The sequence below is a fragment of the Bubalus kerabau genome, chromosome 9 (assembly GCF_029407905.1).
Source record: "Bubalus kerabau isolate K-KA32 ecotype Philippines breed swamp buffalo chromosome 9, PCC_UOA_SB_1v2, whole genome shotgun sequence".
Classification (NCBI taxonomy): domain Eukaryota; kingdom Metazoa; phylum Chordata; class Mammalia; order Artiodactyla; family Bovidae; genus Bubalus; species Bubalus kerabau.
Genome location: NC_073632.1, coordinates 29,849,756 through 29,863,937, shown reverse-complemented (window position 1 = coordinate 29,863,937; position 14,182 = coordinate 29,849,756). Strand labels below are relative to the sequence as shown.

Genomic DNA, 14,182 nt, shown 5'->3' with positions numbered 1-14,182 from the left:
TTACATTTAATATTACTGTAAGTCACCATGGCTGACGTAAATCAATAAAACTTTTTTAATCAGAAGAAAAGATTGAAAACATTTATCTTCAAGTTTAGACTTTTCCAGGCTTGCTGTTTCACCCCTCCAGTGAATTTTGTTGTTGAATATTAAAGTCTTTGAATTTCTGTTTTCTTCTTTTTCATAGACACTTTTCCTCTGCTGAGCTTACTTATTTATTCTAACCATATTTTTTGTTGTTATCTGAAGCATAGTTATAATGCTGTTTTTAAGAGCATTGCTAATTTCAATATCTGGGCTATCACCCATGTATATCTCCATTGATTGTTTTTTCTTATCACAGTTTTGATTAGTCTGTAATTGACAGCAAAAAGCCAGCATCACATTGAAAACTAATTATATCGCTGAAATTTTTGGTATATATTCACTTCATTGTCCCCTCGCCACTTCCAGCAACAGCCTTTTAAGAAAAATGAATATTTTTCCATGATCTTTGTTGTCTTTCTACAGGGCATCTTCTCAACATTCAGTTTCATCCAAGTCATTCCGGGATTTCTTAGTAGAAGAAAAGAAATCTGTTACTGGCCAGAGATCAGGAGATCATGTCAAAAAAGTTTGTTTTAAAGGGATTGAAAATTCCCAGTCTCCAAAAGTTGTAAGGTAATAAACATTTTCCTACCTTTAAATGTTCTTATAGTGGTTCTATGTTCTAAAATAATCTTTAAAAATTTATAAGGCAGGTTTTATACATTCTTTTTACATTCAAAATTAACATGTTTATTTTTAAGATATATTTTGATAGTTGGCTTACAGTAAACAATATATATATTTAAAGTATGTAATTTGAAGTTTGGCATATATATACCTTTGTGAAACCATCATCACCAGTTCTTCAGGTCGCTGACTATTAACCACCATTCACAGACGTTTCTCCATACCCCTTTACAGTCCTTCCCCATCCTGTCTTCTTGCAGCTCTAATCTGAATTCTGTCATTATGGATTAACTTTTATATTCTGTTGTTTTATTATATCAGTGGAATCATTCAGCACATGCTTTTAAAAAAATCTCTTTCACTTAGCATACATTTTGAGATGCATCCAAGGTTTTTTGAGCCTGTTTAGGTATTTCCATCTTTTTCTGTAGCTGTTTGTGATACTGGTTGTCAAAGTCCAATGTATTTTGAAAAGATGTTTCATATTATAAATGCCTACATGAAAACCTAAACATAGATTAAAAGTGGTATTTTTAAAAAGTTTCCCCACCATGATTAAATTCTCTTTTAATTATTGTTCAAAAGGGAACAAACATTCTTGGGGCATTAGATAGGACAATGTTGGAAGGAAAAACTGTTTCAAGTAGGTTGACTAAATGGAGTTTTCTTTTTTCCCTTATTTCTGCTAATATGACATCTCCTATATATTATACTCCCTAGAATGTTTTAGACAAAATAAAAATGTAATTAAAAATGTTAGTTGTGACCAGATTAATAATTTTGTTTTTCATAATGATTAAGCAGTTTTTCACTGTCAGATTCCCCTCCCACCCCAATTCCTTTTTAAAAATCAGATCTTTCGTCCAATTATAACATATCAAACAGGTAATATAAACTTCCCTGACCCGAGCGAAGAGGGGTCTGGAGCCATACTACTTCACTGTCACCTCACCTGTCCTGTGAGCAGCTCCTGAGGAATGTCAGTCTTCTAACAACGCTGGAAAGTGCAGGTTTAGATGAACTGTTGAAACATAGTTTTGTTGTTTTTGTAACTGGCTTTCTTGTTACAGATATGTATATTTATGACTGTAGTTTTAGAGCCTTTTACTTATAGTACAGAAAATCAGATTAGAAAGGATCTAAAGAAGTCGTGATCTGTCTCTAACTTTTCAAATACTTTTGGCAGTGTAATGTTATTTTAAAACAAAAATCTTAAATCGAACTCTAATGTGTAAAACAGATACACCTGTTTATATAATGTTTACCTATGATTAAGGGAGAATATTAAAGCTATTGTGATAGGCTCATAAATACAAATTGGGTGCAATGTAAGATATCTTAATATTAACAAATATTAGCTGATGTGTATCAGACATTATAGCGGATAGTACAGTTACAATGGTGAACAAAATTAACATAGTCCCTGCTCATACAGAAGAGACCAACCTTTACGCAAAAGTGACAACACATTATGAAGAGGAAGTTTATCAGCCTTGATATTCAATTTATGTCTCATATTTTAATTGTATAGTATTTATTTTCACTGTTGTCTGGTTCCTAAATCATGTCTGACTCTTGCGACCCCATGGCCTGTATGTAGTCTGCCAGGGAAGAATACTGGAGTGGATTGCCACGCTCTCCTCCAGAGGGTCTTCCCAACCCACGGATTGAATCCACGTCTCCTGCATCGGCAGGCGGATTCTTTACCACTGAACCACCAGGGGAGCCCATTTATTTCAATTAGGATCTTCTAATAAGTCATTATGGGCTTCCCTGGTGGCTCAGCAGTAAAGAATCTGCCTGCTAATGCAGGAGACATAAGAGACACGGGTTCGATTTATACCTGTACTTGTATCTTAACCCAGTTCCACTAATGAAGGCTTAAATTATTAACTGTCTTTCTTTTTCTTATGGATCAATGTTTTCCTTTAAAGTAGATTCTTCCCATTTGGTTTTGAATATGCACAGGTGTCTCACATGTGGAGTGGCGGGGGGTGGGGGGTGGCGAGGGAAGTCAATCCCTCACTCAGCCTCCTCACTTTCTTCTAGAATTGTCCTATTGTTCCCAATTCCCTGCTTCCTTCACAGCCAGATTTCTCAAAAGAGCTGTCATCGCCCACTTCTTTTTATTCTGGCTTCCAGTCCCACAACTAAATTGAAACAGTTCAGGATAAATTCGGAAGTAGCCTCCATATTGCCAACACCATGGGCTTTTTATATGACTCATCATACTTGAAGTTCACTTATAGGTTATCTTTTCATTTCACTTAAGTTCTGTGTTTTCATGAGTTTCACTGTTCAATTATCAGCTATACATGAAAGACTCAAATTGCCTGTCCACATCTGGCATCTGAGCTTCAGACTTAGGTCTCCATCTGCCTTGTTTGATATTGCCATCCTATTTGAATGTTCAGAAATACCTTAAACTTTTATGTCCCAAACCAAATTGAACATTTTCCTCATAGCCTTCTCGTAAAAGCAAAAATACAGCCAAAACACAAACCCAGCCTATTCTTGATTTCCTCAGTAAATGTCATTCGCAAGTTTTACATGACCATCGTCCTCAGCAGTATCCAGCCTGTCAGGACATGCCAGTTATATCTCTCTAGTATTATATCCATTTGTGTATTAAACTATCTCCACTGCCACCACCCTTATTTAGACTACTTTAATCTTTTACCTGGGCCGTCTGAGTAAGCCTGCTAACAAGTCTTGCCATAGCCTTTTATCCTTCTCTATAGCATATTTGGCTAGTGTTTGTGTATTTTTAAATGCAAATCTTACCTTGCAGGATAAAAGCTAGAATTCTTATATGGCCTTCAAGGCTTGATACAGTCTAGCTCCTGTCAACCTCTTTAGCTTTTAACATGATCTCTGTATTATAGCCTTGACCTTGTAGTTTCTCAAATGCCAGTTGCTTCTTCCCACTTAACTGCCTTTTGACTTGTTGACTTGCTTCTTGAATTCTTGGAAGAAGCCTGACTTCTTTTACTGGGTCAGTTTCCTGTTACATGCCTTCATGGCTCTTGTCACTTATCACATTTACCACAGTTTGAGTAGTACCCCCTTGTCTGTGGTTTTCTTCACATGGTTTTGGTTACCTGCTGTGAGCTGTAGTGTGAAAATATTAAATGGAAAATTTCAGAAATAAACAATGTTTTCAGTTTTAAATTCTGCACTGTTCTGAGTAGTGTGACGAAATCTCTCCCCATCCTGACCGTTTTAGCTGATCCATTTTACCTGGACATGAATCTTCCCTTTGTCCAGTATACCCTGCCCATCAGTCATTCAATAGCCATTTCAGTTATCAGATCAGTTGTTGGGGTTTCAGGATGCTTATGTTCAAGGAATCTTTATTTTACTTAATAACAGCCCCAAAGCACAGGAGTAGTGATGTTGACAATTCAAATATGCCAAAGAGAAGCCATTTAAATGAAAGCTTCAAGTGGGGGGGAAAAAAAAAGTGGAAAGTTCTCAACCTAATAAGGAGAGGGGGAAAAAATAATTGTATCTTTAGGGTGCTAAGATTATGTTATAAGTGAATCTTCTACCCATGAAATTATAAAGAAGCAAAAACTCATGCTAGTTTTGCTGTCATACTTTAGAACATAGAAGTAAAAGGCATTATGTTTCTGTAAGATACTTTGAAAGAGCCATAGACCACGTTCACATAACTTCTATTACACTATATTGTTATATAATTGTTCTCTTATGGTTGTAAGTTTCTTACTGTGCCTAATTCAGAAATTAAACTTTACCATAGGTATGTATGTATAGGGAAAAAACATAGTGTGCACAGGCTCAGTACCATCCGCAGTTTCAGGCATCCACTCTAGGGGACTAGGAATGTATTCCTGTGGATAACATGAGAACTGTTGTAAACTTACTGTTGGGGTGATTCTTTATTTACTGTTTTTGAATTGTTGTTTAGTCGCTAAGTCGTGTCTGACTGTTTTGTGACCCCATGGATTGTAGCCCACCAGGCTCCTGTGTCCATGGGATTTCCCAGGCAAGAATATTGGAGTGGGTTGCCATTTCCTCCTCCAGGGACTCTTCCTGACCCAGGGATCAAACTGTCTGTCTCCTGTATTGGCAGGCGGATTCTTTACCACTGAGCCACCAGGGAAGCCCAGTGTTTTCAAATACTAGTCTTTTAATGTCTGTGTTCAGCTGTATGTTCAGTGAGAGCAAGGAAGATTGACCTTTGCTTATCACTGATTAGAATGTTTCCTAGTGTGTAGTAGGTGTTCAGTGAGCATCTGGTGAATGAGGGCAAGAATAAATGAAACAAAATTGCTCTTATTTCAAGTAGTATTTGTTTTTAATGTAATGAGCTGTATTGTTTGCCTTGGATGTATAAATGTCAAGGTGTGAATGTTAAGATTGTTTTGTAACATTTTTACATTTTAAGTATTGAATGTATTTTTAAAATTTTCTAATTTTCTCTATCTTTTAAAATATTAAGGATGTGTGGTTTCATAGTTGATCGCTAGGGTGTGCTATAACACCAGGCTATAATTGTGAAAAGTGGTATGTGATGTTATAGTGCTTTAGACATTTTAGTTAGAGGAGTGTATGATATAGTATCTTGCTATCCATAGCTTGGGTGTTTGGCAAGTGGAAGTTAATGTTTTAAATAGTTTTTTGTCTTCTGGTCACTGAGAAAGAAAAGAGCTTTGATTTCATTTTTAATTTCATCATAGAAAATATGTTACTATAAGAGAGCGGTATTTAAGGAAATGATAAAATATAATAAAGTAGAATATTTATTAATTCACCAGATTATGGGACACTTGATATACATATTCTGCTGGCATCTCTGGGTGTATATATAAAAGTATAATACACAGACCCAGCCTGAAATATGTTTGAAATCTGGTTGGTGAATCTAAATACACATACATGGAAGTTAACTGACAGAACAAAAATACAGTGTAATATAACAGTGTTAAAGAAGTCACACAGCAATATATGACTATGTGCTGTATGAGTGGTTCAGAGAAGGGAAAATGACCATGGGCTAGAGCTGTCCAGAAAAACTTTATTGAAGAGGAAAAGTTTGAGCATTAGTTCATAAACACTTTTCCTATTCAATCTCAAATATTTTGATCATTATATTTATGGCTATATATTTAAATGATTATTTATATTAATGTAACATGATCAAATGGCCATATATTTATGGGATTTTTAAGAGAGAAGAAAGGGCAGTGTAAACAGAGGAAATAGTGGGAATTAGAGCAAGAAGACAGGAATACTTTAGGGACTCAGTGGCAGGGATGGAGGGCTCATCTCAGGACATTCCACAAAAAATACATTCTTGTCTTCATTCTTGTCTTAATTGTAGAAAATGTGATCATTCCCCAGCCCCAGGCTAGGGAGCTAATAAAAGAATGGCAAAGTTACTTACTGACGTGAAAAGAGAGGTTTATGCACTTTTTGTTTGTTTATTGTTACTTCTGTGTTCTTTTTCATTTTAATGTGTTTTCCTTCATTTTCCTTTCACTTAAATACCCCCTTACGTGCTTCTAGGCAGAAAATGTGATCTTGCATTTCTAATTAGTAAGGAAAACTACATGTGAGATAAAATTATATCAGCTCTAATTTTATATAAAATCTTTGTAATTGCGATAATACAAAATTATTTTTAATAATTGTCAACCATGTGAGCAAAAAGTAAGTTTTTCTCTTGAAGTCTAAATTTGGCAAGATTAATGTTCTTCACTTTGAACAAAAATCTTTGAAAGATTTTAGCCAGCCCTTTTATGTTGCTTTTATTTCCAGAAGGCTAAATTTTATAAGATTATCTGTTGGGATGTCTGTTTCTATGCTGCAAATACCTGAGGCTTAATGCTGTTATTTATTATTGGAAAGCTTATACTCGTTTTGTATTTGTTTAGTCATAGCTCTATTTAGCAGTTTTACTTCATTCTAAGATGAAATTTTGATAAAGATGTTTGAGTAAATTTATAATTAATGACGTTATCCATTGGAAAATCATTAATGAAAACAATTCTAACATCTTACAAAACAGATATGAGTTGGGTATAATTCTTACAGCAGTCCACTGTGAACCTTTCTGAAATGAGAACAGTAATGCCTATCATATGGGTTTGTTACAAGGATTATATCAGGTAATTCATGATAGTACTTTATAAATTATATAATGTTAAGTAAGTTCTGATTGCTTGGCTTTAACAAGACCTATACAAGATACTTTAGTCCTTATATTCAGTTCTGTTTGCAGAGAGAAAAGGTGATATTTGAACCAATCCTTGAAGAATTAGAAGATCCTTGTAATGGACTGTGCTACAGTGTATGGAAAATACTCTGTATTTTGAGTGAAAAAAGCCTGGATTTGAGTTCTGTCTTTACCATTTACCCAGCTTGCTAATCAGGCAAATTATTGAATATTCTTTGAGTATTTTTAATAGTTTCCTAATCAATATAATAGGAACAATAGGTGCGTTCTTCAGAGTATTAGAAAGATTAAATGAGATAATGTATATGAAAATAGACTCAGTAAATTTGTTTGCCCACACACACATCAGGTTTAAACATTTTAATTCTTAGTGCATCTGTACTCTGACCCTTCTGTTTCATTTTAACTTTATTTCCCTCTTAATCTCTTAACCCAGTCATTCAGTTCATTGAAGAGAACAACCTACCTTTACTTAAGCCAACAGTCTTGAAGTGTTCCCGGTATTTGTATGACCAAGCCCCTTCTCGGTGCCACTCTCCTCAGCTTTAATGTCATTTCCTCAGTGAAGCCAGTAGTGTATATACCCTTTTCCATATTATGTAATTTCTCCTGTGAATCCATAGTACGTGGTACATATTGATGTAAATACCAATTATCTACTCTCACATTGCTTTATCATTACTTAAATACCTTTAAAAAAATCTTTTACCTATTATACAGAGTGAAGTAAGCCAGAAAGAAAAACACCAATACAGTATACTAATGCATATATATGGAATTTAGAAAGATGGTAACAATAACCCTGTGTACGAGACAGCAAAAGAGACACTGATGTATAGAACAGTCCTATGGACTCTGTGGGAGAGGGAGAGGGTGGGAAGATTTGGGAGAATGGCATTGAAACATGTAAAATATCATGTATGAAACGAGTTGCCAGTCCAGGTTCGATATACGATACTGGATGCTTGGGGCTGGTGCACTGGGACGACCCAGAGGGATGGTATGGGGAGGGAGGAGGGAGGAGGGTTCAGGATGGGGAACACATGTATACCTGTGGTGGATCCTTTTTGATATTTGGCAAAACTAATACAATTATGTAAAGTTTAAAAATAAAATAAAATAAAAATCTTTTACCAGAGTGAAGAGAACTAGGTTTTAACCTGATTTTCAGTACCATAGTACTGACATATACCCAATAAATATGTGCATAAATGAATTAGAAAGTCAGTATTTTAGGCCCCATTTATTCTTGCTCTATTTGACTTTCTGTTGTAAAGCCCATCTAGACCTACATTTGCTTATTGCTGAAAGAGGGCAATCGATTAATCTAAGTAATTTCTAGATATCTTTCTAAGCATAAAATTCCACAACTAGGGCTCTCTCATTGTTTCTTCATTCATTTTTCTCCTTACAGGAATGCTTCTCACCTCCCTCATTCTTTACCCTTTTTATTGTCTTCTCTGTGAGGCCTTCTCAGATGACCAAATCTATTTGGTTGTTTTAGTCTTTACAGTCAGTAGATCTTTAAGTTTGTTTTCTTAAATTCTTTTCTGTTATGTCATTTTACATCTTGGTTCCTCATCTAGTTTGTGAGTTCTTAGTGTGTTTTAAATTTCTGTTCTATCAGCCACATGTGAATCAGTGATGTTAGAACACACCTTCTCACCATATACAAAAATACACAAAAATAAACTCAAAATGACTTAAAGACTTGAACATAAGACATTATACCATAAAACTCCTAGAAGAGAACTTAAGCAAGACATTCTCTGACATAAACATACAAATGTTTTCTTAGGTCAGTCTCCCAAAGCAGTAGAAATAAAAACAAAAATAAACCTCATGCACAGCAAAGAAAACCATAAACAAAATGAAAAGATCACCTATGAAATGGGAGAAAATATTTGCAAACTAGGTAACTGACAAGGGCTTAATTTCCAAAATATATAAACAACTCATAAAACTCAACAAGATAAAAATGGGCAAGATATACAGATGGCCAGTAGGCACACAAAAGGATGCTCAATACTGCTAATTATTAGAGAAATACAAATAAAAACTGTAATGAGGTGCCACATCATACCAGCCAGAATGGCCTTCATTAAAAAGTCTACAAATAACAAATGCTGGAGAGGGTGTGGAATAAAGGAAATCCTCCTACACTTTTGGTGGGAATGAAAGTTGGTGTGGCCACTGTATTGAGGTTCCTCAGCAAACTGAAAGTAGAATTACCACAGCAATCCCACTCCTGGGCACATATCTGAACAAAACTGTAATTCAAAAAAATACATGCCACCCCTCTGCTCCTAGCAGCGCTCTGCACAATAGCCGAGACATGGAAGCAACCTAAATGTCCATCTACAGAGGAAAGGGTAAAGAAGATGAGGTACATAGATGCAACCGAATTCTACTCGGCCATAAAAAAGAAGGAAATAATACTGTTTGCGGCAACATGGATGGACCTAGAGATTCTCATAAAGTAAATCAGACAGAGGAGAAATATCATGGTATCACTTATATGTGGAATCTAAACTATTAGAGAAATGAACCTATCCATGAAATAGAAACAGACTCTCAGACATAAGAGAACAAACTTGTGGTTCCCAAGGAGAAAGGGGATGGGGGAAGGATGGTGTGGGAGGTTGGGGTTAGCAAATGTAAGCTCTCACATATGAAATGGATAAACAAGGGCCTGCTGTATAGCACAGAAGACTATTCAGTGTCCTGTGAAAAACCATAATGGAAACAGTGTTTTTAAAGAACGGAATGTATAGATACGTATAACTGAGTCAGTTTGCTGAACAGCAGTAAGCAGTAATTAACATTGAATGTCATCTGTACTTGAATAAAACAAATTTCTGTCCTATCTATAAACTCTGGGGTATCAAAGCATTTTCTGTATTTTTGTTGCTCACAGTATTTATACTATTATAGTCACACAAAATTTGGCTACTATCGTGTTTTTATATGTTTTGAAACTTCGTGCTAATCTGTCACTTTTGTTCATAAAATGTTATTAATGTAAAACATTCTTCATAGAGTTGTCTATTTTCTAATGTTCGGTTTTTTATAATAAATTGGCTATGTGAATGTTATTAGAAAGAAACAGACCTTTTTTGGGGAGTGTAGTTGATTTAGTGTTGGGTTAGTTCAGGTATATGGCAAAGTGAATCAGTTGTACATATACCCACTCTTTTAGATTCCTTTCCCATATAGGTCATTATAGAGTATTGAGTAAAGCTCCTTGTGCTACACAGTAAGTCCTTCTTGGTTATCTCTTTCATATGCAGTAGTGTAGGTATCAATCCCGATCTCCCAGTTTGTCCTTCACCCACCCCATTTCCCCCCTGCTAACCATAAAGTTTGTTTTCTACATCTGCTACTCTGTTTCTGAAGAACAGACCCCATATCTTGTAAGATCTTCCCCCATGGTATTTTATACACATAATTTTATAATTATCTAGAGATTTTTGTTGTTTTATTTACAATTTCAAAGGTAAGTCTGACTTCATAAATGAATTAGTCTCGAGTCAGAGCCTTGCAATTCCTCCCCTGTATTTCTGTTAATAAGCAGTTTTACTCATGTTACTAAAAGCTTTAATCTCCAGTTTTGGCATTTGTTTTGCAGATGTTCTACTCATGGTTCCCCAGGACGAGAAGGCAACCACATTTCAGATGTACCACTTCCGGACAGTCCCAAGTAAGGTTAATTGATCAGCTTTGGGACCTCAAAGCTAGACTTAGTTTGGCACTGGGAGAGAACACTAAGAACTGAGAATAGTATCAAATAGAAATGTATCATCTGAATACTCTCTGCTCTACAATTTGAGTCATCTTTCAGTTATATTGCTTTGCTCTATTCCACTTTCTGGTGTCTCCAAACCTTACAGCACTGATTCAAATAAAATATCAGTTCTCCTTGTTTCTCTTTCTCACCTTGTCATTCTGTTAAGTTTAAATGCAGAAGCTTCCAGGTCCCCTTATGTTATAGGTCACAAGGAGACACTGCGACACTGGTAAAGAGTATTTCAGGGGAGATTTTATGTGCAAAAGTTTGGCAAGCTGACTGAAAGCTCATTATTCCTATTCTTTCAGTCCCTGGCTGTCTTCTTCACTGACCGCTCCTTCCGTGGTAGCACCCGTCACTTTTGCGTCTATCGTAGAAGAAGAGCTACAGCAGGAAGCAGCTCTTATCAGAAGCCGAGAGAAACCCTTGGCTTTGATTCAGGTAAGTAACGTACCTTTTTGGGTTTAATTCAGGGTAAGATAACCTTTTTGGGTTTAATTCAGGGTAAGATAACCTTTTTGGGTTTAATTCAGGGTAAGAACTAGTTACTGTATTTCATTCTTAGGTCTTAAGAAAATTCTATTTGCTTTGCAGAGGTGCATGTATTTAGCACATTAAAATGTAAATGCAATGTAAAACAAAACTGAAGCATTCAGCAAATATTAATTGAAGGTATTCAGGATAATAAATTTAGAATAAAATTATGTAAAGCTAATATTTTTAGCACTGGTGATGCTTTGGACTGTTTTAGTTTTTGAAAGTGACCGGTAGAGAAGTGGCCTTACCTAGCTCTCCACCTGGCTTCTGTATCAGTCAGAGTTCATAGGTTGTAAGCCACAGACACCCAGCCAGGCTAACTTAAGGAGAACAGAACTTATTCGAGAGACACTAAGATTCCATAGACTTAGCTGAAAACCAAAGAACCAGACTTAGGAAACAAAGACTTGTCGTTGTCCCAAAGAGCTCAAAGAGCTAGACAACCCGTACAATAACAGGAAGTATCTCACAGGGTGAGAGACTGCAGTGAATGGATTCCATCAGCTGTCTTCAGTTTCTTTTTCCTTCTGCTCAAGATTAAAGTCAAGGAAAGGTGGGTATCTGATTATTCTAGCTCAGGCCTCAGCCCTTCTCCTTGCAGGATACCTATTGTGCTGTATTGCAGGCATAGAAAGTGGTAATTCAAAGAGTAAAGCAAGTTTTCTTCCCTTCCTCCTTTCAGATTGAGGAGCGTGCAATACAGGATTTGTTGGTTTTCTATGAAGCATTTGGCAACCCTGATGAGTTTGTCATTGTTGAAAGGACACCACAGGGACCACTGGCAGTACCTATGTGGAATAAGCATGGCTGCTAGTTCACCGTGGAGTTGAGATACAAGTTTCATAAATCGTGATTGTTACAAGTAAATGCTGTGGAAAAAGAGTTCATACCAATTTGGTAACCGATCATTCTGGATAGAATATGAAAGGATATAATTTCTTTACTTAATTTTAAGTATATAATGTTTGTATGATTAAAAAAGAAATTCTTCAGAATTGTGATTTTAGTAACTTTTATGTAAAAATGTGTGAGAGGAAAAACTTATTAGCTTAAATTTAAGTAGAACTATTTCTTCTGAATAGTCTTAAAAGGAAAACATGAGTGATTGAAGTGTAAAATGTAAGAGTGATGGATTAAAAATAATTAAAAATTCATTTGGGATGAATAATTTAGAAGAGTTTTGCCAAATACCTTTTCTTTTTTTTTTGGTGTGACATTGATGAGCTTCAAGTAGGAGCATCAGCCATTACTTCTGATCTGTTAACGGTCAAAATTTTGTGTTTGCTATAGTAGTTTTATGTCTCCATTCTTGTGTCTTTTTTCATCAGGCTTTGGGTGCTAGCCTGGTTTTTAAAGCTTGAGCTGTTTGAATGCCATATTATTTCAGTTTGTACAGCACATTCTCCATTTTACATTAATCTGTGGAGTACTGTGGAAAGGAAATGAAACTATTCTGAGCAGCTTAGTCTAAGATAAAATTAGGAGTCATTGTGGGGATTGTTTTTTGATAGGGAGAGGAGACCTTATAAAAAGCCTAATCGTGAAAGAATCAGTTCCTAAAGGTGTTAAAATTTTCTAAAATAAATGCTTAATTATACATACAAGAATTGAATAGTGTGGAAAAAGTTTGGTTTATAGTTACCTTTGCACTGTTACATAATCAAATTTTCTGAGCCTGGATTATATAGACAGACAGAAACATTGTTTTCTTTACAGTATGCTGTTCGGGTTGTTTTTGAGTGGTTAAAATTTTAAAACAACAAATGTTAAATCTGCTCCGGCGCCTAGACAAATTGCAAAGGTTAATGTTTCTGGGAAATAATAAGCCTCGGGGAACATACAGGCAAATCACTGCTGTAATTAGATTGATGAAATATGGCTGAAATTAACAACACTTGAGCTTTTTAGCTCTGCCTAAAGCAGCAAACTTGTAAGCAAATGTGCAATAAAAAATAATCTTGATCCATTTCACTGTTGATGTGTGTTTGATATCTTGTACTCTACTGACATCTATTATAGGAGGAATTACCAGTGATTCTTCCTAATATCATGTATTGTAGCCACTACTTGAAAGGGCAGTTTTCCTGAAATGCATCTGTGAAAAGTTTTATATTATATACGTTTGAGTAAATTGAGAAAAAACAACTTTTGTGATGTGTTATTGATGTTGCTGTGAAGAGATTTTCTGAAGTAATTTTACTGCGTTTGAACCTCTGATTCTTCCATGCATTGTGGCATCTTGAAAGATTCCGTAAAGTGATGCTTTTCCTGGTGCTCCATGCTGCCTGCGGAGCACCCTAAGAGCCTTTAGTGGATGGGGTGTGAAGGAGGGGCAGGGGCTGACCAAGTCTGTGGAGGTTTAGGTCTTTACCAACCTCGCTGAGGGTAATTGCACTTTATGACCTGTTTTATATAGTTGCTGCTGCTAAGTCGCTTCAGTCGTGTGTGCGACTCTGTGTGTCCCCAGAGATGGCAGCCCACCAGGCTCCCCCATCCCTGGGATTCTCCAGGCAAGAACACTGGAGTGGGTTGCCATTTGCTTCTCCATTTCTATAGTAGAGTATTATATAAAACTTCATTTGGCGGGAGTGGAAAGAGTTCTTTTGCTATTGAAATGAAAGGTAAGCACTGCTATAAACTGATTCGTAAATGATTGCATGAAAGCAACCTGATACATTGTGACCAAAAAGCCTAGGGAAGTAATGGGTTTTTTCCCCTAACATTATTCAGCCTACAATAATTAATTCATCTTTAATCTTATTAATTGGAGAAAGTCTTAAAACTCCAGAAGTGGGCAATTTAAGGGATCGGTGGGATGAAGAGGTTTTTAAGATTGATGACAACACTTGTAGAGCTGCTTAGCCTGGAAGGTTGTTGACTGGATGGAGAATTGCTGGGGAGAGGTGTCAGAGCAGTATATGCTTAAGATTTGCAAAATCAAG

At 35.9% G+C, this 14,182-nt stretch overlaps 1 protein-coding gene across 4 annotated transcripts in view; it reads left to right on the top strand.

Annotated features, from left to right (window-relative positions):
• The window catches only part of IBTK (inhibitor of Bruton tyrosine kinase), a 94,189-nt gene extending 80,983 nt beyond the window's left edge, over positions 1 to 13,206 (top strand). For 2 of the 4 annotated variants that reach the window (XM_055534881.1, XM_055534880.1), the window contains exons 26-29: positions 511 to 660; positions 10,545 to 10,616; positions 11,012 to 11,144; positions 11,923 to 13,206. In XM_055534881.1, the coding sequence (XP_055390856.1) occupies positions 511 to 660; positions 10,545 to 10,616; positions 11,012 to 11,144; positions 11,923 to 12,054 (487 nt within the window). In that variant the 3' untranslated portion in view covers positions 12,055 to 13,206. Of the gene's footprint in view, positions 1 to 510; positions 661 to 1,599; positions 4,939 to 6,961; positions 7,764 to 10,544; positions 10,617 to 11,011; positions 11,145 to 11,922 lie in introns of those variants that run through there. The other 2 variants (XM_055534882.1, XM_055534883.1) reach the window with 2 other exon arrangements.
• The last annotated feature ends 976 nt before the right edge of the window (positions 13,207 to 14,182 follow it).